The sequence below is a fragment of the Neodiprion pinetum genome, chromosome 4, assembly GCF_021155775.2.
Source record: "Neodiprion pinetum isolate iyNeoPine1 chromosome 4, iyNeoPine1.2, whole genome shotgun sequence".
NCBI classification, from domain to species: domain Eukaryota; kingdom Metazoa; phylum Arthropoda; class Insecta; order Hymenoptera; family Diprionidae; genus Neodiprion; species Neodiprion pinetum.
Genome location: NC_060235.2, coordinates 3,701,400 through 3,728,182, shown reverse-complemented (window position 1 = coordinate 3,728,182; position 26,783 = coordinate 3,701,400). Strand labels below are relative to the sequence as shown.

The window sequence follows — 26,783 nt, the reverse complement described above, 5'->3', positions numbered from 1 at the left end:
TCGGGTAGTTACACCGTGTGTAAGGTCTGTAGATTTTGTTATTCATCGATGGTACAATTACACTTCGGCCGTGAGTATCTGTTTCCGTAGTTTTTCCCATCACGTGCATGTATAGAATTTGCTTAGAATTGTAAAACGCGGGAATATTACTCATCCGATGAGTGGGAATGAACTACTTTTCATATATATATTCGCCACTTACCGCCATCCGCAGGTGCTGGGATCATTGACATTGATCATTGCGCGCCGAAATCGCAGAGAGGATTGAGCAATTGTAATTCACATCTTGATTGTCCGATGCTACAGATGGAAGAATTCGTAGCTCATCTGCATGCAAAAATATATTATTTCTATTTATCACACAAAGGAATTTCATTCATTCATTCATTCATTCATTCATTAATGCGTGACCCCGCAAAGTTGAGTAACACGTTATACGTACCATGATTATATATACGCTCATGCAGATAAAATAATTATACATCCAATCGCACGTAGGTTCCTAAGGCGTAATATCCTGGCATTACGGGTCATTGGCATTTAATTCCACCTCTTGCAACGTAATATCAGGTTGAAAATATGCGAAGCGTTTTCATTTTTATAAACTATTGGAGTATTTTTTGACGGTTCATCCAAGTATCGGAACAAAGAACCCCCAACAAACATAAAAAAAAAATAAATAAAATAAATAAAATACAAGTCTAGAAAAGCGCGCTTGTGCTAATAATTTTGTCAGAATCTTCGAAAACATCTCACTATACTCGAAAGTAAAATACTGGAAGTACAAGACTCTTACTACTTCGGCATGCATCTCAGATTCGAATTCGTCAAACACTTGCGTGGGTATACATTATACCTTAATGTACCGGGTAAAGGAATTAGCTTTCTCCCGTTGGAAACAAGCCCGCTTATATGCACAACCTACTACCATACATAACCATAGTATTTAATTATTGTAGATACGGTGGGAAGGTATGCGAGTTGCGTTGCAGAATAGGTTCATTTCGTATCACGTACATACGTGATACAGGAACCGAGCTCGCCTTCCGAGATACGCGATTCTACCCGTATTCGGAGACAACTTAAAAAGACTAATCAACGACCGGTTGCATCACGGTTTGCTTCTTCAAATCTTCACTGTCGTTATTTAAAAAAAAAAATTCTTTTTTTGGTTTTTAAAACGTGATTGTTCAATGCACACAGCATCCGTGTTTCCAAGCGACCTCCATTCGCACCAATAATTACCATCTGTCTGAATGGTGCAGTTGAGGTGGAAAGATTGAGATCGGTTAGTTTATTCTTGGCGTTAGCATCCGCGTTGGTGTTTCACTACTCTCAAGGAAGAATCACCGTTGCTTGTCCCACTGGCCATTTGACAGTTATTACTTATGACTTGAATGACTTATGAATACACGTTTGCCTATCGTTTGACTGCGTGAATCTCTTAATTGTCAAATTATATTAGATGCCGCGAGGATATGAATATACATGTTTGTATTATGGTTTCAAGTTTAGGAAAACCTCGATTCGGGTTACATCCACCATCTCTTTTTTCTTTGGGATAGTTCCGTAGAGATTTCGGATTGATTTCCATACCTCCATTTTCACAATTCGGTTTTTTATTTTCTTCTCATTTTCCACTTCAATTAGCACTGCGTTGTTTAAATACTTTCTAGTCTTGACCTACACCGCACGCGCAGATGTTGATACACACGAATTCAGAAACGAAATGAAACGCCTCGCCCAAACTAGCCGTCTAACCAACGCCACCGATTATTGCCCATACCGATCATGTACAACGATTTCTATTTAATAAGGAATCACGATATTCAGGTTGTGATTTTAGAATTTTTATATTCGTTCTCAATTCTAAGATCGTATATATTCGCTTACTCTTCAGAAAAGAAGAGACACACGTATGTTATGGTACGTAATACGGACAGTAGCCCGTAAGTCGTAATAAAAACTAGATTTTCTTTTGGCCACAATAAAGAATGTAGGCATGAAAATTAATAACTTAAATTTAGATGTTAAGCGAGATAAATTCTAATCGGATTAATATGATTATTTATTTACTAACAATAATAAATAAATGTATTTTGAATCAAGTATTTTTTTCTATAAAATAGATCTGGCAACGGTGCATCTAATAGCTGTGCATTGTTTTTGTCAGTGCTCAGTTGAACTTCATTAGCAAATTTACACAAAGAGTAACGAAACAAGTCAATTTCACAACGGACGATTTGGAGAGACAACAAAGTATAAAATGGAACCAAAGTTTTTTCATCCGACGTTGCCACATTTCCACAAATCAAATTCTCTAACGTCCGACCAGCCTTAATAAGCTTAAAAACTGTTACCAAGTTGATGATTATCAGAAACAAAAACTGTGGACCTTAAAAACCAATAATTCCTTGGTAGGCTAAGATCTTGCAAATACAGACGATAGAATTTTAATCGATGAAAGCCCGCTCGTGACCAATGAAAAGCAAATACGTATTTTTTGAATCTCGTTAATTATACAGCACGGGTATATTCATACCCTTAATGAAATAAATAATTATCGAGAACGCGTGCCTCGCCGCGTTATAATAAGAATACAGGCGCATCATGTCCACCACTTGTTCGTTACCCCGTAACTATTTCAAGACTCGTGTTATATTCTCCTCGCTCCAGTTCGCCCCTTAACGAAGATCAGCCTAGCAGCAGCAGCAGTAGCAGTAGCAATTAACCGCGCCTGTCCATGGTAACGAATCGAAGGTAATAAGTTATTCGCACGCGTAGAATAAGGACGTCGAGCAAGTAGTTTCTGCGTGCTTAGATTGTTTGAATTTGAATTTTTTTTTGTGACCATGCATCGAGTCCCGAATGACATATTTCGGAGAAAAAAGCTAGGACCGGTTACTCCTCGAGGCTTTAAAGACTCGCTGCTAAACCGGCAGGCTCGAGGATCCAAGAGTGAATATTATTCGAGCCCAAGCGAAGCGATAGCCAAGCCCCGTTACTCCTCTACATAACAGCCTCGGAAAACAAGAATCGGAGAACCTTTTCCCCGTTTTAATTGTCGGCTAGATGCAACCAATCGCAGGTACTAGAACAGTTTTACAGTTGCACCGATTTTTATTCTACATTTAGGTAGGTATACTGCTTTTTTACTTTTGCCAAACCCCAGGGACTGTGCAAGCTCTGATTTTAGGGTCCAAATACCGAATTTGGAAAGTTCCGGAAGCGAATGATTTCGAATTTTTTGACGGCGAAACTCGAAGTAATGAAATCAAACTTGGACAAAACCATCAAAGTTCCGAATGTGCGAAAATGAGGAAATTTCAAAATTTGAAACACCGAAATTTTGATTGATGGAAAATTTTCAGTTCTTCAAATTTCACCACTTTGATCTTTCTTCGTTTACGTTCGGAATCCTGGTACCATTCTGATTTTAGGTTGTGAGTAAACTACACTGTGTGAGGATATATTAGATTTTGAAATTTTAATCCATCGGAACTTGAATTTTCGGAATCTTGGAATTCGGAACTTTCTTTGTTGTTTCTCCAAAGTTTGATTTCTTTACTTCAAGTTTCGCTACGAAACAATTCGGAATTCCGCGCTTTCGGAACTTTTCAAAATCGGAACTTCAGCACCACCCCTGATTTTATGCCTTCGCGTTTAGACATATTTTACCTTACAATACCTCCTGTCAGTCCAATCTCAGTTCTGGGGCACGTAACGACTACGTGCTAGCTGTTTATAAACGGAATTGCCGGCAACTTCCTGCTTTGATTAGATCTAACGGACCTGCCTGCGTGCCTGCATGAAGGCACGGCATTTACGGCAATTCGCTATCAGTCTGACCGACCTGCATGGTCTTTTGTATCAGGCATAATGGTACCTGATCATTTTTTCACTTCATTTCGTCACCGCGCAGTCATCGCTATTTCGATCGGGCATTTAAATACAGTCCCTCGATACGAGACATTCATTTGGTAAAATTTTTCATAGACGAATTTCGCCACAAATGTTGATGTTGAGAAAAGAAAGAATAAAAATCCTTTAAATAATACAGAGAGATTAATTAGTCGAAAGGCGTTTTAAAACGTAATTATAACGAGCGACGAAACTGCAGGAAGATAATATCGTCGAACAGCCGTGAGATCGTTCTTACTTTTCGTATCACACTGTAAACGTGTTCATGTATATATAGTTAAAACTTCTCGGTGTTATACGTACCTAGAGCGATTGGGCACGATTAGCTTTGAGACAAGGAGTCTGTGTTAATTGTGAATCCCATCAGGCACCGGTTATTATTATACGTATATGTATATATGCATACGTACACGGTACGCGGTACGACGATTCTGAATCGCAAGTGTAAAAAAGAAATTCTCCTTTGAAAAACAATGGCGTTACATAAAGGAAAACCGATTGTACTCCGGGGATACGGGTGTAAGAGAACTGTGCGGGATGCACGAAAAGAAGAACTTTCGCGAGTAGGTATTCGCAGTGTGTGTAATGTGTTATATACAGCATTGTCGCGATTGCGTCGCGAGTTTAGACAATCCCACGCTCTGCGAAGTAGGTATCAACCACCATATGTTAAATTAACATTCGCCTTTCAATCTCTTGCGCAACGATGATCCAAACGAAACGAGCAGTCCTTTTTGCTCTTTTCATAAACGTCTCGTCATTAAATGTCACTCGATAGCCGAATTGTCCATATTTATCTTCGTCACTCTCGGTTAACCACGTCGAATTCCATTTTACCATCAGCTTAAGACTTTGGCAAGGCTTGTTTTGCTCCGTGTTTCATTCGTAAGCATATTTCTGGCAGTCAAACGTCATTGGATTATTAACGATATTGATTTATCAGAGAATTTAACCATTGCACAGAGTTATCGTGGTGAATTAATTTCAAATAACGTAATCAGTTCTCCTCTTCTGGTCCGATTGCCGAAATTTCAATCGAAGAAATTGACAAGATTTGAAAACCTTGGGACTGTCTGATTCGATCGTACGAACGAAGACGAATCAGGATCGAAGAGTCGAAACCAGAGATTGAATTTATCTGCCGAATTCTGCACCTACGTATTTTAAGGATGAGTGGACATAGCCGAGGTCAAGGAACTGATAAGGTGGAAGCAAAGAGGCCGAGCTGCAGGCGAGCAGCCAACCGTGTGGAATATATTGGAGGCTGGAGGCCGAAGGCGCGCCTGTAGAAAGTTTTCTGATCTCGGATTCCGACGTTGCGAGCTGCTGACGGTGTTGAACAAATACTCGATGCCTCGAGAGTCCTGCATTCTGTGAGAGGCACGGGATGTATGCGAGGGGCAAATTGGCGAACCGCGAATTATAGCGTGATGGTGCCGTTTCACCGAGTACGCGATTTTCCATCAGACGTGCGGCGGAAGTTACGGGGAAACGGCGAGAAATCGGTATTTGAAAACTGAGAAATCGACAGAGACAGAGGGAGAGGTTAAATTGTTACGGACCCAAAAGTTCCAAATTTGAAGAGTCCCGAAAGCGCCTAATTCCGAATTAGTCGGTGGCGAAACTTGAAGTGAAGAATCAAACTTTGAAGAAACAACAAAGTTTTGAATGGTCGAAAAACCGACGGATCAAAGTTCCGAAATGAAAGATTCTGAAAATTCAAGTTACGATTGAGCAAAGTTCTGAAAACTAAAGTTTCGATAGAGTAAAATTCCGAAAATTAAAATATAGTAATACACACAGCGTAGTTTACTCAGCAAGTGGGAGTAAAATATGAGAAAAACAAAAATCAGAATGTCAAGGATTCCAAACGTAAAGATATCGAAAATCCAAATCAAAGAAAGATTTCCAAGCCAGAAATTCATACAACTGAAAATCTTCGATCATTCCCAATTTCGATGTTTCGGATCTTTCAATTTTCTCAATCTCGTATTTTCGAAACTTCGACTTGTCGGAGTTACGCCCTTTCGGAGCTCTGAGCGTTCTGTTTCAAACCATTCGAAACTTAGATGTATCGTCGGAGTTTCATTTCTTTACGTTAAGTTTCATCGCCAAAAAATTCAGAATTAACTGTTTTCTTAATTTTTCGAATTCTGAATTTCAACCCCGCTTCTTCCTCTCGTCACTTGGCGCGTGCGAAAATGCGATTTTCCGTAAGTTTCTCGATGAAATGGGTTCCGAAATGCCGACCAGCGATCGATTTCGAACACGCCCGAGGCTGGCAATGAGCGTGGCACAATGTCTTGCCAATCGCAATCCCCGATTCTTGTTATAAAACTCTGACACACTCGGCTCGAATGAAAAAGAGAGAGCGGAATAAGGGAAGGAAAAAACGTACAAGTGCCACATGATGCGGGTCGGTTCAAAGCTGGTGCTGCTGTAACGTAACCGTGATACGATATAGGCGAGAGAAGAGATAATCAAGCTCTAAATCGAGTACAGTAATTAAGAATTACGTGTTCCGTCGGCGCTGTTGCGCCTTGTATGTATAACGTGTAGCTATGCGAATAATACACAAAGGTTGAAAAAAGGAAATGACAGTATAAGCTCATTAAGCGGAGACGTGTAGACAGCTAGTGAAGAAATTTTCTCCCGAGTTACGTGTTACGTTGTATCTATATTGTTACGTCGCGTTTTTAATCCTCCTACAATCGCTTCGACGATCATTGCAACTCTTCGTAATAATTAATTATATTCACTTGACGAATTGATCTAGCCACTCGACAATGTCGACGTTATTTTAATTCCTGCCCCTTTTTTTTCATCTGTTGCAGAAATATGCTGATTAGAGAATTGGCGACCATCTGGTTCGCCATCCTCTTATCATCCTCACTGAACTTCCGGCCGTCCGATGCCCAGGTAAGACATATATGTACATATAAATTATTTATATATATATGTATATATATATATATTTACACATAAACAAATATCCGAGAATTTGTAACTCGGTCACTTTTTACAGTTTATTTCACTATGCTATAAAATTATAAACAGCCAGCCGATAGGTACGATATTTTCTGAATTGACGGTCACGATTTACATCGAACCGAAAACTGTGCAGTAAAATCGATTCCGTACGGTTATAAAAGTACAAGACTCGAGATTCGTTTCCTGCTACCGTAACTAACTCCGCGTTTTAAAATTCTCCCGTCAATATATCCAGAGCATATATGTATACCAATCACAATTATTATATACAGGCGATTGACGGAGTGAATAATTTCGCCAGCAGCGGTGATTACGATGTGAGTAAAAAATTTGAAAAAAAAGGATGGGTGATTTCAAAAGTGAAAACTTTCCTGCGCGTAAGAAAACACCTGTGTAAATTTTCCCGCGCGTTTGCTAAAGAGTAAGACTAACACGAGTCGGAGTATTACGCAAGTCACTGGTTTGAAACCGCGAGAAATGAACTGACATTATAAGATACAGCTGCAGAGGTTGCGGCTAGGCGATTACGCACACGCAAATTCCTGAAGTTTGCATTATTTATTTACAAACCATGCAGCAGCGCATTTATTATCGAGCCGACATTCTTTGGCCCCGATTGAATATCGCTGATTACAAAGCGCAATTGGCCACAGTGACCGGCTCTTATACCCCGTTACTAACTGTACAAAGCTCTGTAGGTACCCGGTCAACTCGTAGGATTCACTTTGCTTTGCTTTACATTTGAGCCGTAGGTTTGAATAACCGCTACGCAACTAGTTCGCCGTTGTTGCAGCCGCAAATAAACTCGTAAGTCAAAAACCGTGTTACAACTGTAAATCTGTTCACCTATTCGCTTCCATTTACAATACGAACGTCATCCTTGACCCCCTTCGACGAATCGTCTGTCACAATCGCTAAATTTCGATTCGTTTCTCGGGGTTCGTACACTTTTTGGAATATGAAATTACCTCACTTTTCAAGGCATTCCGACCTGAAAGTTGGACTTTTCCAGCAATCTTTCAAGAAATATACAACTGATTAATGATAATTTTTTTTTACACGTCAATACCAATATCTTTAATATTATCTAGTGAATATTCTGACTAGCAATTTGCAAATAACAACCTGTGATTTTCCGCAAGAAGAAAAAAAAACGAAAAAAAAATTGGTATCAAGTAATATGCATAGAATGTATGAAGTTGGGGCAATTTTTTTTTCTTCTCAAGATCGATAATACTTTTTATAAGAACGAGTTCATTTCTTCGACAGATTCAAAATTCCACTCTTATTTTCGAAATTCCCTGAGTTTTCTCGATTTTCGAGGTTTGCCTTGTTCCTAGATTCAATTATTATTCAATCTTACTTTTTCTTCAAATTTCCAACTCGAAAATCGTTATTAAGTTGATTTTATGAACTCCACGCACCTGATTCGAAGTGCAATTATCAACATATTTATATCGACTACCGAAATATTAAGAAAAAAACAACGATACAAACGTTATTTCATCTTACGTACGCACGTTCGTCGGTTAATGATCGTTGTATTTATCACACTCGCATTGGTTCGTTTGTTGCCGATTGTGAGACAAAGTGTGAGGCGCGATTCCGCGGCTGTTGTACCGGATCTGTGAGTGTAGATACACAGAGTGAAAGTAAACCCGTCTGCAATACCTGCTCTTATGACCGTTCGTTCGTTCCTTGTCCCTTTACTGCCGACCGGCTTCAACCGCGGTTGCATGCAGCATGAATATTTGCCGCGAGATAAGCGGTCCAGCGGTTGTAAAAGAATATCGAAACATTTCACAAGACGCGTGGACACGATTGAATATCTTTATAATCTCTGTCGCGGAGAATATTTTCAGACAAAAATTAATCTCTTCCATATAGGAATCGGACAAGAGTTATTTTTTCGATTTTATTGACTCGATTAATCGATGCATGGATCATTCTTAGCTCAGTGACCATCGCTAATCGACAAGTTTTTCGAATAATTCTAACTCGATGTATCACCGTTAAATTTTTACCAAGAAACTTTGTTTTTCTGCAGAATACGTAAATCACCGCAACTCCTTCAAACGAGTATAGATACAAAATTGGTGAATAAAAATACGTTTGAATCGCTTTCGCCAACGGATTAACAGGCGTACAGGCGATAATTACGGTGACTATGGGTTTCGGATTTCCCGATTAAATTCGTCCCTGGAAGCCGCATCGAGCGAGTATCGTCGTAACAGTAAAATGTTTATGTTGTACACTTTCGAAGACCAAGAATGTAATAATTTTATCGTTTACCTTAAGCGTAAAAAATTGCGGCGAAAAACAAACGCAAAACCGCGTCTGTAAAAGGCGATATAAAAATACCTTGCAAGCATATCCGGCACATCTTCTCCAAAAATAAAATTGATTAGCCCCAATAAAATCTCGCACGTGAAATCTTTGTGCAGTTTCTCTCACATGCCGATGTGACTTAATTCTTGGCCATTTTTCCTCCTTTATTCGTCGATTATAATTTCCCTGCATTTCTGGCGTGAAACTCGATAATAACTAAATATCTTCGTTTTTGATTTCAGGCTTCGGCGTCGAACATATTCACGTGTCCAAATGGTACGTATAAAAAAACGGTCCGATCTCCAAGGGCATAGTGAAAAAAGAAAATTATCATAAAATGGGAAAACTATTATATGTATAGCGTAGATAAAAACGGGAAGGTTATACACAAGGGTCACGGAAGAATTTACCTGCAGGAAATTGCAGGGGGATAAAAGGGTTAGATGATAAAAAGCTGAAGATGAGAAGGGAAACAAGGGATACAATGGGGGATTTTGTTCGTCGGTTCAACCGAGCAGACGGCGCCAAAGTGACGGTAGTACAAGGTCGCAAACCGGATAAGAGAAGATCCACAAGGCGTGTAGCAGCATCCCGACCCTTTTTTCCTACCGCAGGTTCCTTCGATCGACTCCGAAGAAGGAGAACTCGTAAAAGTCGCGAATAAGCGTTTGCCAAGCCCTAAATTACGCGGGTTAAAATATATGATGTTAAAATTTAGATGACCTTCGCATTGGCCTGAAGGGTGACCCTTAAACAACCTTCAAGGATCCTGTGTCCCGTTCTTTGCATTTTAGATCGACAATTAGAGTGACGAGAATATCGCCGTCTGACAGAATTATTTATACTCGCAATAATCTGCACGGAGAAAATGTGGTATTTCCTTTTCTTTTTTTTTATCGCGTTTCTAGTTACATGCAAATTTATATTATCGTGTTATAAGTTCGTGTATATAGATATTTATGCAATAAGGTGAAATGAAAATGAAAGAGGAACTAGACTAAGAAATATACGAATAGAAAATTTTACGACTGCTATAAATGAGGTTCTGCGCAATGTAGATCGTATTTTGAGGAGAAATCTTCAACCGCGGTTTGGAATTTTAAACGTTTATTGATGCCATGTTAAATGAAACCGCTAATTGTCATTATGTACGTATAATTTATAACGGTTATTCAATTAGTTTTTCGCGATAAGTGAATCGCAATTACACGCATCGCATCATTCCTTGCGCCGTTATATGCATAGGTGTCGGATATATGTATAATACATATAGTATATATATATATATATATGTATATATAAGGCACAAATGTGTAAAGTGGGACAGTGGCGCTGAATGTTCATGGGTTGTAAGTTATTCGGTAACGGGATCGAAGTGAAGCAACGCGGGTTTTATACCCAGGATTCCGTCTCACGACACGCCCTCTTCTTCTTCTTCTTCTTCTTCTTCTTCTTCTTCTTTTTCGCCCTCCTTGCAGATTTTATACATATCCAGTTACTTATTTCTCGTCTACGCTTGACGCGCGTTCGGTTATCGCGGTTTATATACAAGGTAATTATTCCTGAGTGCATCCGCGACGCAGTTATACCTATATTAAACTGATTCGATTTTTTTTTTCTTTTGTTGCACCTTTAAATGACGATCCGTGAGGATTTTCATTTGGATATCCAATTATTACAATTACAAAACTACCGACCTTAATGTAATCTCAATGTTTTGAGGTTTTTAAGATTTTCATATTAATACATATGTAAATTACGGTAGTTTTTGATTCCATTTTCTTTTTTTTTCTTCCTTTTCTTACGCACCCTTCAAAATGTTAGTTCTTAGCCTCGAAAGAAGCCTCGTTTAACCGGAACTCGGTAGCAAAATAGCTCGGTGGCGATGGGGACGTAAAAATGGGATTGACAATGAATAAATCTTTATTGTGTATGTAAAACACATCATATTTTTAAAAATGAAAAATCATGCATTCTGTACCATGTCAAACGATTATTCTTAATTATATTCTGAACCCTACCGGATCTCGTGATTAATTGGAATAATTTAACGATGCGTTCAAGATCCGTCGGACAACTTGTATAAACTTTTCCATAATTTTCGAAACCACACGTGTTTTTTTTGTGCGCATATGAAATCAACAGACAGTATAATGTCCGGAAATCATAAGCGCGCGTCACCAGCAATCGATTCAAACTATTTATCAATATGTATAATATTCTCTTAGTAGGTATATGCATAAACTATACATCGTAAAACGTGAATCATACGGATCGATAAATTTAACCTTTGGGAACGATGTATCCTGGTCGAGAACCCGCATAGATATACATGTATACAATATTTATCATAAATGTAAATTGGCATGCGAAAAAGAATTGCCAGAATCACTCCTGCAACGCGAAACTTCAAGGTCAAAATAGACGCTACAACTACGGAATGTAAAACATTTAAAAAAAAAAAAAAACACGTAATAAAATAAGAAATTACAGCGTCAATAAAAATACTTGGAAATATTCGTACAGACTTCTTCTTCTCGGGACTGCGAAGAATTGCAATTTGACGACACAAGGACGCAAATGCATTTTTTTTTATTGCCATCGTTTTTTTTCTTTGCTCTCTCTTGACGGTTGTATTTTTTTTCCCCTCAGATCATAGTTCTCGCTGCAATTTAGCAATCGCTTCGATATTACTGACAATCACTCGGTTGCGTCATCGGTGCAATTCGATCATCCGCATCATCAGCGTTTCTCAAGATGCCCGATGACAAATTACTTGGCTCGTTTTATTTTGCTATTGGATAATAGCCGGTCTGCGAATACTCGCAAACTATGAAAACATGGTCGTTGAGAAATACTAAGGAAGACGTGCGCCGCGAGAAGAAGACACTTTTAAAACCGGGAGGACGAGACTGCATTCCACAACGATGAACACGCGCTCAGTTTACCGAACGAACGGTCCGAACCAACGATCGCAGAATTTTGTCTCGATTCGCATGGTCGAAAATACTCAGCATTATTATTGTTGTTGTTGTTGTTATTATTATAATAATTATTATTACTATTGTTGTTGTTGTCATTATTATTATCATCATCATCATCATCAATCCGACAGTCGAATAGTGAAAGATTGCAAAGAGGAAAGAAAGGAAAGAGAACAAGAAACGCGCGTAATACATTCTTTGCGGACGAATGAATGTAATGTACAGTTAACTATGATTTGTCATTATTACTGTGGCCGGTGACACGTAAGCGTGAAAATATATATTCAAATAAACTCAACTCGCGAATCGATGCGTAACGTTATTCCTATAATCGAGGTGACGGATTAACCACCAGAAGTGAAAGTCGTACCTACATCATCTCCTATTCCAGCGGCACTTCGAGCTGCTTCCTCGACCTTTTCGACGATTAGGTAATTGTGAAAATCTATGCTCAACTGTGAAAAGGCACATCATCGCGTCTGTGAGAACCCAGGGAATGATTTTCACACGTTCCAGTCGTTCAATTGCAGGTTCATCGACACCGACGACAGTCGATCGGCAATTTCGTTGAATAACTGACAATTAATTTACAATCGATTAACAATCGGTTCATGCCAAATCGGAGGCTGTATAATCCCGTACGACATTTCCGCTGGATCGGTCCTTTCCCAACGTTCCAAGTCTACGTACCGGTTGTCGTGTAGCAAATGCGGGCTGGTTATTTCCGGAGAACATCGGAGGAATGAAATGGCTCGATAGTGGCGCCACCATAACTGTACCGTTAATCCAACCGCGTCACGCGATCGTTGCCGATTCTTGGATAAAAGGACTTTTGAAATTGTCACCGGGATAACAAAAGTACGAGAATCTCTGAATCCGTATGATGAAAGAAGATTGATTTTTTCGTCTTTTTTTTTTTTTTTTTTTTTATCAATAAACTGCTGAAAAATAATTCCTTTCCGCAACTTCAAACATCGTTTCTAATCCGTATCGGTGAAAATCGGCATTTAAATCGACTCGCTGTGCGCGGAACGTACGCGATCAAAAAAAAAAAAAAAAAAAAAAACAAAAAAAAACCCTCGGCATCGAATCTTCTCGCTTACCTACCTGAATATAACAATTACGGCGTGGGACAGGTTGAAGGCACGGTTCAATAACGCCGGAGTCGAGGTATAAGGTATGTGTCTCAATGGGGCGCGCAGCATACCTTCGTTGCCGGGGTCCCTGACACGGATAATTTTCTCAGAAGCCTCCTGCACATCTCTGATCTCCTTCGTTCACTCTTTATATGTACACGCGCCTCTGACTTTCGGTCGCCACGGCACACTGTCACCGCATTTCCCCGGACGAAATACGAACAAGAAATTCGTTCCTGCAGCTCCGGCGACTCGCTCTGCGGCAAGTATAACTTTGAAAAAAGAATCGAGGTCGTCCGCCTGCTCGTAACCACTATTTTAAATCCGATTTGGGGAGGAAAATGATATTATAGGTACTCGTTTCTGTGGATTCGAAGATGAGGGCGCCGTCTGGCGGCGAAAACGCGCAAGTAACCGCGTCGTATTTAGAGATAAAAGTTGTTTTTCGTCCCGATTTTTACTCCGAATCAACTCAACGCAACGAAACAAAGCTCTGACAAGATGCACAGAGTTTTACGTGCATCGATATTCGCGTGAATCGGTGAAAACCGCGAACCGGTTAACCTGTAAATCGGTGCCATATTGGACGGTGTTGATCACAACAACGACGATAAAGTATTTCGACGCTAAATTTGGACGGATAACATATTTCATCGGGATTTACAGTTATCCACGTCCATCGACGATTATATTTCAAGCCTATATTTGCCCTGTCACCAATCGCAACCGGTACGCGTACCTACACCGATAGAAAAGGCCTACGTGATCCTTGTGTTTAATTATTTCCTTGACCGTGATATCGTTAAAAGTCTCCTCAGCGTCACTTCGACTCCGCGTTGGAATTGTAGTCTATTGAATTTGTTCAGGGTGTGACCGAGCCTCGCGCTATAAGGCCGCTCGTTATATATCCGCCGCTCAACGACTGGGCAGGGGGCTTCTCGCTCTAAATTTTCTCCGTCGCAGAACCGTCCGGAGTTTTTAGAACATCCAAAGCCCCGCGGTTGGTCTTATAACGAGAGCCGAGAGCGGAGTTGCCTTCGTACCTGCGCCTAAATCCTTTGTACTTTCCTTTTCAGGATGGGAGCTGAGGGGTATTCACTGCTACAAATTCTTCAACATCAGGCATTCTTGGGAAAAATCAGCCGAGCTATGCAGGAGGTAAGATTTACGGAAAAGGTTTTAGTCCCTGATGCTATAAGGGTGCTGCTCACATATACTAAGATAAATTTTCCGTCATTTCTATTGGGCCTAAAGACCACCTTCAGCGGTGGGTCTCCTTTTTATCTACCGATCGCCCCAGGCCGCAGGTTATAACCCATCTGAAAGGAGCCATTCGCAAAATGACAAGGCACCTTCTCTTCATTATTTTATTTTTGTTTTCATATTTTATTAACACGAATAGACATTTTTGAAATTCGTACAAGTTCTCACGATATTTCGCAATTGACAATGGAAAGAAATAAAGCGAATGAGTTTGTCTTCTGCGATTGGATTAATTATTTGCGAATGTTTCACGGTAAGGATGTTCATTTCTGCACATACGCAGCACGCTTCTATTTCCCAATTCATTGCCGAGGAGGCAATCGCATGGCGGATGTAACGTAATCTTGACAATCGTGATTGCAGTATGCTGGAATTATATAGGTGAACATGTACTTGGACTATACGGTTCTTGCCAGACAAGAATACGTTGACCTCGATAGTGCCGATCGAGTCTCGTCAGCGTTTCTTTTATAATCGGCTCAACTGCGGTTAAAAAAGTGGGATTCTATTCTGCTCAGATTGCAGGCTGAATCGCGTTTTCCATACATCTGTGTACATTTTTAGGCATTTCTATGTACGACTTTGTTTAGTCGAGAACACGTGCAAACGAATTTTCTGTATTAGCAATATTTACAACGATTTGGACATTTTTCTTCTACTTCTTTTTACAATTCCGCAACGAATTTCAAGACTACGTTTCGTCGCATGAATACCGTACGTGTGTAATCGCTGTAAACGCATGCTTGTACGAATTGTGTTAAGTAGATACGCATGTGACTCGAAAGAAACGAAACTCGTAGCGAAGACGAGGCAAGGAGGTCATTCCTCCCAGAAAACAGGCATGTCGACGACGTCCAGGCGTCCATCTACAATCCCTTCTTTTCTGATATCTTCCACATGCTACATACATACACACACACGGGCAAACGAGTTACATGAGTTGTATATATTCATACATACATCGCGTTTATTACAATCTGTACGAATATCTAATATATGTATATGTATGAACGCGTGTGACAACTTAAAGAAGATTTTTTTCCCCGTCATGCTCAGATAAAATACCGTAGATTGTATATATTTACTGCAGAAAAAAAGGAAGACGAGAAAAAACGAACAGATGATGTAAAAAATTCAGTATTCCACGGAATTTTCGGTTGTTTTGGACCTGGTTCAGGACCGGTTTCTGGTTTATTTCTTTCTACTTGTTTTTCTCGTTATAATGTTAAAATGTTATACGAAAAAATTATGATCGTTCGACAATTTCACGTGCGTATTTCATTTTTTTAAGTCCAAGTCCAAAGTTTCAGGTCCATCAAAGCCTGTATCTAGATTGAAAACAAAAAAAAAAAAATTTCTCGCATAGTTTTACTCTTGCCAAAACATGGTGACTTAGAAAAATTTACTTCTTCAGTAGTGGCGAGAAAAAAAATTCTCCTCAACCGAATACTAATGCGTGAGATGGAGAATATTAATTTGCGCAAACTAGACGAATGTTTGCCAGAATTTCTGTTAGGTTAAAAATGCAAGAACGTAGTCTTGGAAGGTGATGACATTCGAATTGAGGTACTAAATAAGAGGAAAGAATTTTTTTACTTTAACCTTTTATCAAAACAAGGCATAAGGACTGCCGGTATTAAACCGTTAGAAATAATTTCCGAGCTATATAGAGTTGTGCTAGGCATGATCATGGTAACGCTTCATTTAACATCCAAGGCACAGCGTTCTGCACGACGGGGATTTTCGTGTTGGGAATAGTACAACACAGTACGTAACACGTAGGGGGCTCGTTATAGCGTAAAACAAAAAGCAACATAAAAAAAAAACATGCAGGTGTATTAAAAATGATCCATTATCCGATTAAAGTAATTTAGACATTAAACTGTCTCAGTTCGAAGACGAGGCGTGCTGCAAGACTAATAGGAAAAAACGTCTTGTAATGACGGAAGTAGTTTGAGCTTGCAGGTACGCACGCGATCGCGTTTTACTCTGATTGGATGGATAAACAAGGGATTAAAAAAGTAGAATAAAAATTGCCACTCCTTCTGATCCCTCGATATTCGCAGGTACGGCAGCGAAATGATGGTCGTCGAGTCCTACGCGGAGAACAACATGACCGCTGGTATGGTCGGTCGCAATTTGAACAACTTCTGGCTCGGTCTCGCCTCTCTTGACGATCTCAGAACCAACACCCTGGAATCGGCCGCTGGAATGCTCGTCTCTCAATATGCTGGTCCGTACAACGTTCTATCCATCTTATATACTTATGTCTACTCGGGCAAGCCCACCCACTCGCAATTATGCTGCGATATAATCTAAGGGGGCGTTGCTTACACGGAACAGTCACGGGGGAGGCAATCAGACTTACAACATGTACCGGAGAGCATAATGCTGCATGGATTGAATGCTGGAGAGCCAGCACACGGACATTTTTCAGCTTCGACTACTTCGATTTCATTGCTGTAAAACTTTGACCGAAGCTGATAACTAGAAATTATCCTCGAAGTTACGCAGTTCTTTATTACGTGGACCATTTATCCAAATTCATGCTTATCAAAATCTCATGAATCGTCTTGGTTAAAAATTTGCAACTTCAAGGTCGAATTCGTAGCCAGCAATTGGAAAACAATTAACAACGTACAGTGAAAATCGATAGGACAGGATTTCCAAACAATTATTTCAAGGCACCAAGATTTTCTCACCCTTGTTCACATTTCACTCACATCGTCACTGAGCCCAATTTTCAGAAAATCATACCTTTCAAACTGTGTTCAGGTTTCTGGGCTCTAAAGCAGCCAAATCCGCAGTCCGGGGAATGCGTTGACGTTTCGATCTCCGACGAGCAGCAATCCTGGGCGTTGACCACGTGCGAGTCCTTGTTGCCATTTATGTGCCGAGCTCGAGCTTGTCCTGCAGGTAATTGAGCCAGAGAAAACCAGTGCCACAGGATTCTCTATTCAATTGTGTCACTTGGTGCACCCTGAAACATAAAATTATTTCAGGGTCTTTCCACTGCTCGAATGGAAAGTGCATAAACTCGGCTTTCAAGTGCGACAAACAAGACGACTGCGGTGATCTGTCCGATGAACTTGACTGCCCGGCAAATTGTCAGTTCTACATGGCCAGCAGCGGAGACGTCGTCGAGAGTCCGAATTACCCGCAGAAATACGCGCCACTCAGCAACTGCAAATGGACTCTGGAAGGACCTCAAGGTCACAACATTCTTCTGCAGGTAAAAAATTAGCTGCATAAAAGGATGTCTGAATTTTTCCGGTTCATGTTCATCGACTGAGAAGTTTTTGACGCTTGATCTATTTTCAGTTCCAAGAGTTTGAGACCGAGAAGAGTTTCGACATCGTTCAAATTTTAGTCGGTGGAAGAACCGAAGACAAGTCTGTAAACCTAGCAACCTTGTCTGGAAAGGAAGACCTAAGCAGCAAGCTGTTTGTATCGGCATCGAATTTTATGATCATCAAGTTCAGCACTGACGGATCAGTAGAAAGAAAGGGATTCCGCGCGTCATGGAAAACCGAGCCTCAAACATGCGGCGGTACTCTGAGGGCCACTCCTCAAGGACAACAACTCACTTCACCGGGCTATCCCCAAAACTACCCTGGAGGATTAGAGTGTCTCTACATCATTCAGGCCCAGCCTGGAAGGATCATATCTTTGGAGGTACGCATTGTATACGCTGAAAATAAGCTTTCCGTTAAAATTCCTGCATTTAACGACTTCTGTCTATTTAATACACCTAATAAGATCGAGGACCTGGACTTGGAAATGAATCGGGATTACATGCTGATCAGAGACGGAGACTCGCCCAAGAGTCGATCAGTGGCAAGGCTGTCAGGTGACATTGACAACAACCCACGCGTAATTATGTCAACGGGAAATCAGCTTTACCTTTACTTCAAAACCAGTCTTGGAGACTCCAAACGTGGTTTCAACATTCGGTACACCCAGGGATGCAAAGCGACAATAGTAGCAAGGAATGGCACCGTCGAATCGCCGTCTTACGGTCTCAGCAATTACCCCAACAATCAGGAGTGCCTTTACAAAGTGAGGAACGTAGATGGTCGACCACTGTCGTTAAAGTTTGATAGCTTCGATATCCACAAGACGGACGTGGTCCAGGTAATATTTTAAAAGAAAATTTCGAGTTCCAAGATTCAGCAAGGATGAGTCACGTTGTTTTTTTTTTTATCTTGCCCAGGTTTACGATGGGTCGAACACAAATGGCCTGCGACTTCACTCGGGAAACGGTTTCACTTCAAGCACCAGACCAAGGATCACACTGACCGCTGAAAGTGGAGAGATGCTGATTAGATTCGTTTCCGACGCTCTGCATAGCGGTCTCGGATGGCAGGCTACTTTCTCCGCAGGTTTGTGCCCCACACCATTCGATTTGCAAAGAACCCGGCAGGATGGATTCTTCTTTCAACGCTCACATGACGTTCTTCGTTCCAGACTGCCCGCCACTTCAGCCAGGCGAAGGAGCACTGGCGTCGAATCGAGACACAGCCTTCGAAACGGTAGTGACATTCTCGTGCCCGTTGGGTCAGGAATTTGCAACTGGAAAGTCGAAAATTTCCACCGAATGTCTGCCAGGCGGCAATTGGTCTATAACGTATATTCCAAAATGCCAGGAGGTCTACTGCGGACCCGTTCCTCAGATCGACAATGGATTTTCCATCGGTTCGACTAACGTTACGTACAGAGGACTCGCCACTTACCAATGCTACGCCGGCTTCGCATTCCCTACCGGCAGACCTGTGGAGAAGATTTCATGTCTGGCTGATGGTCGATGGGAAAACAAACCCTCTTGCTTGGGTGATTAATAATTTTCATTCCTCTGCCGAATAAAATCGATTTTGTGTTACTTATGAACAATTTTCTCATTCTTTGACTTACTCAGCTTCTCAATGCGCTCCGCTGCCGGAAGCTCCTCATGCGAATATGACGATATTGAACGGAGGCGGGCGCAGTTACGGTACAATTGTGAGATTCGAGTGCGAACCAGGTTATATTAGAACCGGACATCCTGTAATCCTCTGCATGAGTAACGGCACCTGGTCTGACGATGTTCCAATATGTTCCCGTAAGTGATGACAATGATTGTTCAATGTACTCTTCGTCAAGTTGCCAATTTCTTCATACATCAAGGTTCTCGACTTTTGTTTCTAGGTGCACAGTGCCCAATATTACCCGTTGTCAACAATGGCTTCATTGTTGACATGTCGAAGGAATATTTCTTCACTGACGAAGCTCGTGTGCAGTGTAACAGAGGATACAAGCTGACCGGTAACAACATAATCGACTGCGGTCCCAACCAGAAGTTCAACAACGTTCCAACTTGTGAAGGTGAGTAGCCTGCGGTTACACAAAAAATTATGGAATTAATACATGACCACCTTACTTCTGATCAATTAGACATCAATGAGTGTGCTTCGAGTCAGTGCGATCTGGCCTCTACCGAGTGTGTCAATACTCCCGGAGCATTTAGCTGCAAGTGTAAGAGTGGTTTTGCGGCAACAATGGATTGCCGACCGGTTGGCGATCTGGGATTAATAAACGGCGGTATTCCTGACGATTCTATAACGGTTTCAAGCTCGGAGAACGGATACTCAAAGAACGTGAGACACTTTGCCTCAAGTCAATACCGCATTCCACATTTCTTGTCACGACAACCAAGCACTATTCCCATTATTTTCAATACAGGGTGTCCGTTTGAACAACGGAGGCGGTTGGTGCGGGAACAGCGTCGAGCCTGGAGCGAACTGGGTAATGATAGACATGAAGGCACCGACGATAATTCGCGGCTTCCGGACTCAGAGCGTGGTCAGAACTGACGGAAACATTGCATTTACGTCCGCGGTGAGAATTCAGTACACCGATGATCTGACGGACACCTTCAAGGACTACACGAATCCGGACGGAACAGCTGTTGAGTTTAGAATTCTGGAGCCGACTTTATCGGTTCTGAATTTGCCGGTTCCAATCGAAGCGAAGTACATCAGGTTCCGCATACAGAGCTACGTTGGCGCTCCGTGTGTGAAACTGGAAGTTATGGGCTGCACTCGGCTCGAATGTAGTGACATCAACGAGTGTGCAGTCGACAACGGTGGGTGCGATCAGAAGTGCATAAACACACCAGGCGGTTTCTCGTGCGGTTGTAACACTGGCTTTGAGCTGTACAAAGCGAATGGAACCGCTGGTTTTTACGTTGAAAAATCTGAAGACGGTCTGCGTGACGGTGACATTTATCAAAAGAATAAAACCTGCGTTCCTGTTATGTGCGCGCCACTGCCTCCCCCAGAGAATGGAAAAATCTTGTCCACCAAGGTAAGATGATTGACAGTGATGAGGTAAAACAGGACAATACCCGAGAGTAGCTGGCTCAAACCACATTCTCTTTTACAGTCACAATACCACTTCGAAGATGTCATCAGATTCCAATGCAACTTTGGATATGTTCTGTCAGGTTCGACTGCAGTGGTTTGTACCTCGACTGGTATGTGGAATGGTACTACACCTGAATGTCAATGTGAGTATTAAATGAATTCCATAACTATTAATCTTGGTTAATTAAATTCAGATAATCTCAACTTATCGTTTTCTTGCAACTCCACAGATGCGAAGTGTGTATCTCTGCCGGATGATAAGAACGAAGGTCTTACGGTGATTCGTTCGAACGAAGCGAGCGTGTTGGTACCTTTCAAAGAGAACGTTACTTTGACTTGCAGTAACAACGGTCGCTTATTGAGAAACACAGCAACTTCTGGCTTCCGTCAATGCGTCTATGACCCCAAGCCAGGTTTACCAGACTACTGGCTTTCCGGTCTTCAGCCGGCATGTCCTCGTGTTGATTGTGGTAGACCTCAGCCGACACCTGGTGCCGAGTACGGAAAATACTTGGATACTAAATACCAATCATCATTTTTCTTCGGATGCCAAAATACATTCAAGCTAGCTGGTCAGACCAACCGAAACGACAACGTGGTACGTTGTCAAGCTAACGGCGTCTGGGATTTTGGCAACCTGCGTTGTGAGGGTCCAGTTTGCGAAGACCCTGGAAGACCCAGCGACGGTATACAGATATCTCGCAGCTATGAGCAAGGTTCTGAAGTTCAATTCGGCTGCAACAGACCAGGATATATCCTGATAAACCCACGACCTATAGCTTGCGTAAGAGAGCCGGAATGCAAGGTGGTAAAGCCTCTGGGTTTGGCGTCTGGCCGCATACCTGACTCCGCGATAAATGCAACTTCAGAGAGGCCAAATTACGAGGCGAAAAACGTGAGGCTTAATTCGGTGACAGGATGGTGTGGCAAGGAGCAACCATTTACCTACGTCAGCGTTGATCTCGGCCAAATATACAGAGTCAAGGCCATCCTCGTGAAGGGTGTCGTTACTAATGATATAGTCGGAAGACCAACGGAAATTCGTTTCTTCTACAAGCAGGCGGAAAGCGAGAACTACGTTGTGTATTTCCCGAATTTCAATCTGACTATGCGCGATCCAGGAAATTATGGAGAACTGGCCATGATCACACTGCCCAAGTACGTTCAGGCGCGTTTTGTCATCCTCGGAATAGTCAGTTATATGGACAACGCATGTCTCAAATTTGAACTGATGGGCTGTGAGGAACCCGCCGTCGAACCACTCCTTGGATATGACTATGGATATTCTCCGTGCGTCGATAACGAGCCCCCAGTGTTCCAGAACTGCCCTCAGCAGCCTATAATGGTCCAAAAGGGATCCGACGGTGGTTTATTACCGGTAAACTTCACGGAGCCAACGGCAGTCGACAACAGCGGTAGCATTGCTCGCCTTGAAGTAAAGCCACAGAATTTTAAAACACCAATTCAAGTTTTCAACGACATGGTAGTCAAATACGTAGCATTTGATTACGACGGCAACGTAGCAATCTGTGAAGTGAACATTACGGTACCTGGTAAGTGTAGCATTGGCTCTGATTGCGATAGTAGGTTAGTACAGAAATTCTCATCGCACGATTGATCATTTCAGATGTAACGCCACCCAAGCTGAGTTGTCCACAGAGTTACGTGATTGAGCTTGTCGAGAGGCAAGAAAGCTACACCGTAAACTTCAACGAAACTCGTAGGCGTATCAATTCTTCGGACGCTTCTGGACCAGTGAAAATAACTTTTGTGCCGGATCGTGCCATCATACCAATTGGCGGTTTTGAGAATGTCACTGTCTTCGCTACAGACTCTTCTGGAAATAGAGCTTCTTGCCATTTCCAAGTTTCGGTACAAGCCACACCATGCGTTGATTGGGAATTGAAACCACCAGCCAACGGTGCACTCAATTGTCTACCTGGCGACAAAGGACTTCAATGTATCGCCACTTGCAAACAAGGTTTCAGGTTTACTGACGGTGAACCCGCGAAGACTTACAGCTGTGATGCGAAAACTCGCTGGTCACCTTCTTCCCTCGTTCCCGATTGCGTCTCAGAAAGTGAGTTGATAAATATTTCTACATTTTCAAGTCACATACGAGATCAAACGTCGAATTTTATCGTCAACTTCACTTTTTATAGACACACAGCAGGCCGATTATCACGTCGTTGCTTCAATCACGTACCGCGCCAATGGGGCTGTCACCAGAACATGCCTTCCACAGTATCAGGACCTAATGGCTCAGTATTACGTTAATTTGAACACCCTTTTGACGCAGAGATGTTCCGCGGTTAATGTCAACATGAATGTGACGTTCATTAAATCCATGCCAACTCTTATCGAAGAAAACGTTCTGAAGGTACAGACTTGATCCAAAATTGATGTAGTATTTAGCACTAAATCAGTGGCGGTTAATTGACATGACGAGAGAATTAATTTTCACAACAATTTCCAGATGGACTTCATAGTGGCAATCGTTCCCGCAGTTCGTCAACCCCGATTGTACGACTTTTGCGGTTCAACCCTGAACCTGATCTTTGATTTATCAGTACCTTACGCGAGCGAAGTGATAGGTCCGCTATTGAACGTGTCATCCATAGGAAACCAGTGTCCACCATTAAGGGCGCTAAAATCTTCAGTAAGCAGAGGATTCACATGCAGTGTTGGCGAAGTGTTGAACATGGACACAAATGACGTACCTCGCTGCCGTAAGTGCGATGTCAGATAGTATCTTCTACATACAAACATGATCAAACTATTTACTTTATTTACTATTTTCATGATTTTTTAGTTCACTGTCCAGCCGGTACGTTTGCCGGGGAGAAGCAAAAGCAGTGTACATATTGCTCCAAGGGTTACTACCAGAACAGCGACCGCCAGGGTTCCTGTCTGCGTTGTCCATTCGGCACATACACTAAGGAAGAAGGGTCCAAGAGTATTGATGATTGCATCCCGGTTTGTGGGTACGGAACATATTCCCCGACGGGTCTGGTGCCGTGTCTTGAATGTCCGCGAAACAGCTACACTGGTGAACCCCCGATCGGAGGATACAAGGACTGTCAGCCCTGTCCAGCAAGCAGCTTCACGTACCAGCCGGCAGCGACAGGCATAGATAGATGCCGTCCAAAATGCTCACCAGGAATGTATTCAGACACTGGATTGGCGCCATGCGCTCAGTGCCCGAAGGACTTTTACCAGCCACAACACGGGGCCACAACATGTCTCGAATGCCCGACCAACATGTACACGGAGAGAAGTGGCGCCCTGGGTCGCGAGGAGTGTAAGCCGGCTCAGTGCACCCCAACTGCTTGCCAGCATGGAGGACTTTGCGTACCGATGGGTCACGGTATCCAATGTTTCTGTCCGGCTGGATTCTCAGGTCGCCGTTGTGAGATCGACATAAACGAGTGCGCTTCTGAACCGTGCTACAATGGCGCCAGCTGCATCGATCTTCCTCAGGGCTATAGGTGCCAGTGCGCTAACGGATACTCGGGTATAAATTGTCAGGAGGAAAAGTCCGACTGTCGTAATGACACCTGTCCCGAGAGAGCAATGTGCAAGGACGAGCCTGGCATAAATAACTACACCTGCCTGTGTCGGTCTGGTTACACCGGCGTCGATTGCGATATTACGGTAAATAAAACTTCTCGCACTAACGAGCGCAGGATCTTATGATTTGTATTTTGGTAGCAGTAGCTTAAATTTTTCTACCTTTACAGATAAATCCTTGCACGGCTAATGGAAATCCCTGCAACAACGGGGCAACTTGTGTGGCTCTTCAGCAGGGCAGATTCAAGTGCGACTGTCTGCCTGGATGGGAAGGACAAAGTTGTGAAATAAATACCAACGACTGCGCCGAGAAGCCTTGTCTCCTTGGAGCAAACTGCACCGACCTGGTTGCCGACTTTATGTGCGACTGCCCGCCAGGATTCACGGGTAAACGTTGCCACGAGAAGATAGATTTGTGCTCGGGAAATCCCTGCCTGAACGGTATCTGCGTAGACAAGTTATTCAGACACGAGTGCATCTGTCATCCAGGATGGACTGGTCCGGCCTGCGAAACAAACATAAATGAATGCGCTAGTAAACCGTGTCGTAACAACGGTCAGTGCATCGATAACATAGATGGTTATACCTGCACTTGCGAGCCTGGCTACACAGGTAAACAGTGCCAGCACACGATCGACGATTGCGCATCTGAACCTTGTCAGAACGGTGCAACTTGCGTTGATCAGTTAGATGGATTTGTATGCAAATGCAGGCCAGGTTTTGTTGGCCTGCAATGCGAAGCAGAGATCGACGAGTGTCTCAGCGACCCTTGCAACCCAGTTGGTACCGATCGTTGCGTTGATCTGGACAACAAATTTATTTGTCAATGTCGCGAGGGTTTCACTGGAGCCACCTGCGAAGTCAATATCGATGATTGTGCGTCTTATCCGTGCTTGAACGGCGCCTCGTGCAGGGACGATGTAGGTGGTTACAAGTGCAGCTGCCTCGACGGATGGGCCGGTGCCAACTGCGAGTTTGACATTGGCACTTGCCAGAATCATCCCTGTCAAAACGATGCCAACTGTATAGATTTATTCCAAGACTATTTCTGCGTGTAAGTAAAAAACATTGTAGACAAGATGGGCTTGTTTCGTCTCTTGCGTCTTACCCTGCGTCATTTTCTTCGCAACAGATGCCCGTCCGGAACAGATGGAAAGCAATGTGAGACAGCACCCGAGCGCTGCATCGGTAATCCCTGTATGCATAATGGTCGTTGCCAGGACTTTGGGTCTGGACTAAATTGCTCATGCCCCGAGGACTACACCGGTATCGGGTGCCAGTATGAATACGATGCCTGCCAAGCTGGCGCATGTCAGAATGGCGCTACCTGTATAGACATTGGCCCGAGTTTCACCTGTATTTGTCCTCCGGGATACACAGGTACAGTTCTCACCCTGGCATGTTGAAAAATTAGAGTACGATGTTGAGAGGAATTTTCACCACCATATCACATCATTTTTCAGGTAAAAATTGCGCCGAGGATATAGTCGATTGCAAAGAGAACTCCTGCCCGCCGTCAGCAACATGCATCGACTTGACTGGAAAATTCTATTGCCAGTGTCCGTTTAACCTGACCGGTGATGATTGTAGAAAAAGTAACCACCCATTTTTATGATTACAAAGCGAGTGATTTTCGCCGTTCTAAAACAGAACAATGAAATTTATTTTGTGAAATATTTTACAGCTATACAGGTTGACTACGACCTTTACTTCACGGACCCAACCAGGAGCAGCGCCTCGCAAGTCATACCATTCTTTACGGGGGCCAAGAAGAGCATAACCATCGCAATGTGGGTGCAATTTACGCAGAAGGATGAAGCTGGTATTTTCTTTACATTATACAGTGTCAGGTAAATTGATTTCAACCACTTACCTAAAAGACTCGCAACTGGTGGGACCCAGATCATCACTGTCTTAATTTCTACTTCAGCTCTCCACACGTTCCAATGAATCGTCGACCAATGGTCCAGGCGCACAGTAACGGTGTCCAGGTGTCACTGTTCCCAGATCTCCAGGATGTATACCTTTCATTCAAAGAGTACGCAACGATAAATGACGGACAGTGGCATCACGTTGCGATTGTATGGAACGGCGATAACGGTGGTGAACTTATCTTGATCACAGAAGGATTGATCGCAAGTAAAACAGAAGGCTATGCAAGCGGCAGAGTTCTTCCACCTTAGTAAGTA

The 26,783-nt window shown here is 42.4% G+C and overlaps 1 protein-coding gene and 1 long non-coding RNA gene across 5 annotated transcripts in view; one reads left to right on the top strand and one right to left on the bottom strand.

The window, feature by feature from the left end:
* Positions 1-26,783, top strand: part of uif (sushi, von Willebrand factor type A, EGF and pentraxin domain-containing protein uif) — a 36,852-nt gene that overhangs the window by 4,557 nt on the left and 5,512 nt on the right. For both annotated transcript variants that reach the window (XM_046624871.2, XM_046624870.2), the window contains exons 2-26: positions 6,756-6,840; positions 9,483-9,516; positions 14,437-14,518; positions 16,690-16,856; positions 17,399-17,539; positions 17,626-17,855; positions 17,945-18,298; positions 18,383-18,757; positions 18,837-19,005; positions 19,091-19,453; positions 19,539-19,721; positions 19,808-19,984; positions 20,054-20,256; positions 20,342-20,965; positions 21,044-21,167; positions 21,255-22,577; positions 22,652-23,104; positions 23,187-23,404; positions 23,501-23,753; positions 23,837-24,678; positions 24,765-25,648; positions 25,727-25,974; positions 26,058-26,189; positions 26,279-26,444; positions 26,525-26,776. In XM_046624871.2, the coding sequence (XP_046480827.1) occupies positions 6,760-6,840; positions 9,483-9,516; positions 14,437-14,518; positions 16,690-16,856; positions 17,399-17,539; positions 17,626-17,855; positions 17,945-18,298; positions 18,383-18,757; positions 18,837-19,005; positions 19,091-19,453; positions 19,539-19,721; positions 19,808-19,984; positions 20,054-20,256; positions 20,342-20,965; positions 21,044-21,167; positions 21,255-22,577; positions 22,652-23,104; positions 23,187-23,404; positions 23,501-23,753; positions 23,837-24,678; positions 24,765-25,648; positions 25,727-25,974; positions 26,058-26,189; positions 26,279-26,444; positions 26,525-26,776 (8,078 nt within the window). In that variant the 5' untranslated portion in view covers positions 6,756-6,759. The remainder of the gene's footprint in view (positions 1-6,755; positions 6,841-9,482; positions 9,517-14,436; positions 14,519-16,689; positions 16,857-17,398; positions 17,540-17,625; positions 17,856-17,944; positions 18,299-18,382; positions 18,758-18,836; positions 19,006-19,090; positions 19,454-19,538; positions 19,722-19,807; positions 19,985-20,053; positions 20,257-20,341; positions 20,966-21,043; positions 21,168-21,254; positions 22,578-22,651; positions 23,105-23,186; positions 23,405-23,500; positions 23,754-23,836; positions 24,679-24,764; positions 25,649-25,726; positions 25,975-26,057; positions 26,190-26,278; positions 26,445-26,524; positions 26,777-26,783) is intronic.
* LOC124218290 (uncharacterized) lies at positions 21-26,637 on the bottom strand. Of its 3 annotated transcripts, none has more exons than XR_006883012.2 (8): positions 26,468-26,637; positions 25,703-26,235; positions 25,181-25,597; positions 24,939-25,099; positions 24,757-24,855; positions 19,535-19,993; positions 17,381-17,603; positions 21-327 (listed from the first exon to the last, which is right to left on the bottom strand). It is a non-coding gene; the product is annotated as an uncharacterized lncRNA (long non-coding RNA). The 3 variants fall into 3 exon arrangements; XR_006883013.2 differs by lacking the exon at positions 19,535-19,993 and having other exon boundaries at positions 24-121; positions 203-327; positions 26,468-26,633; XR_006883011.2 differs by lacking the exon at positions 19,535-19,993 and having other exon boundaries at positions 23-327; positions 26,468-26,632.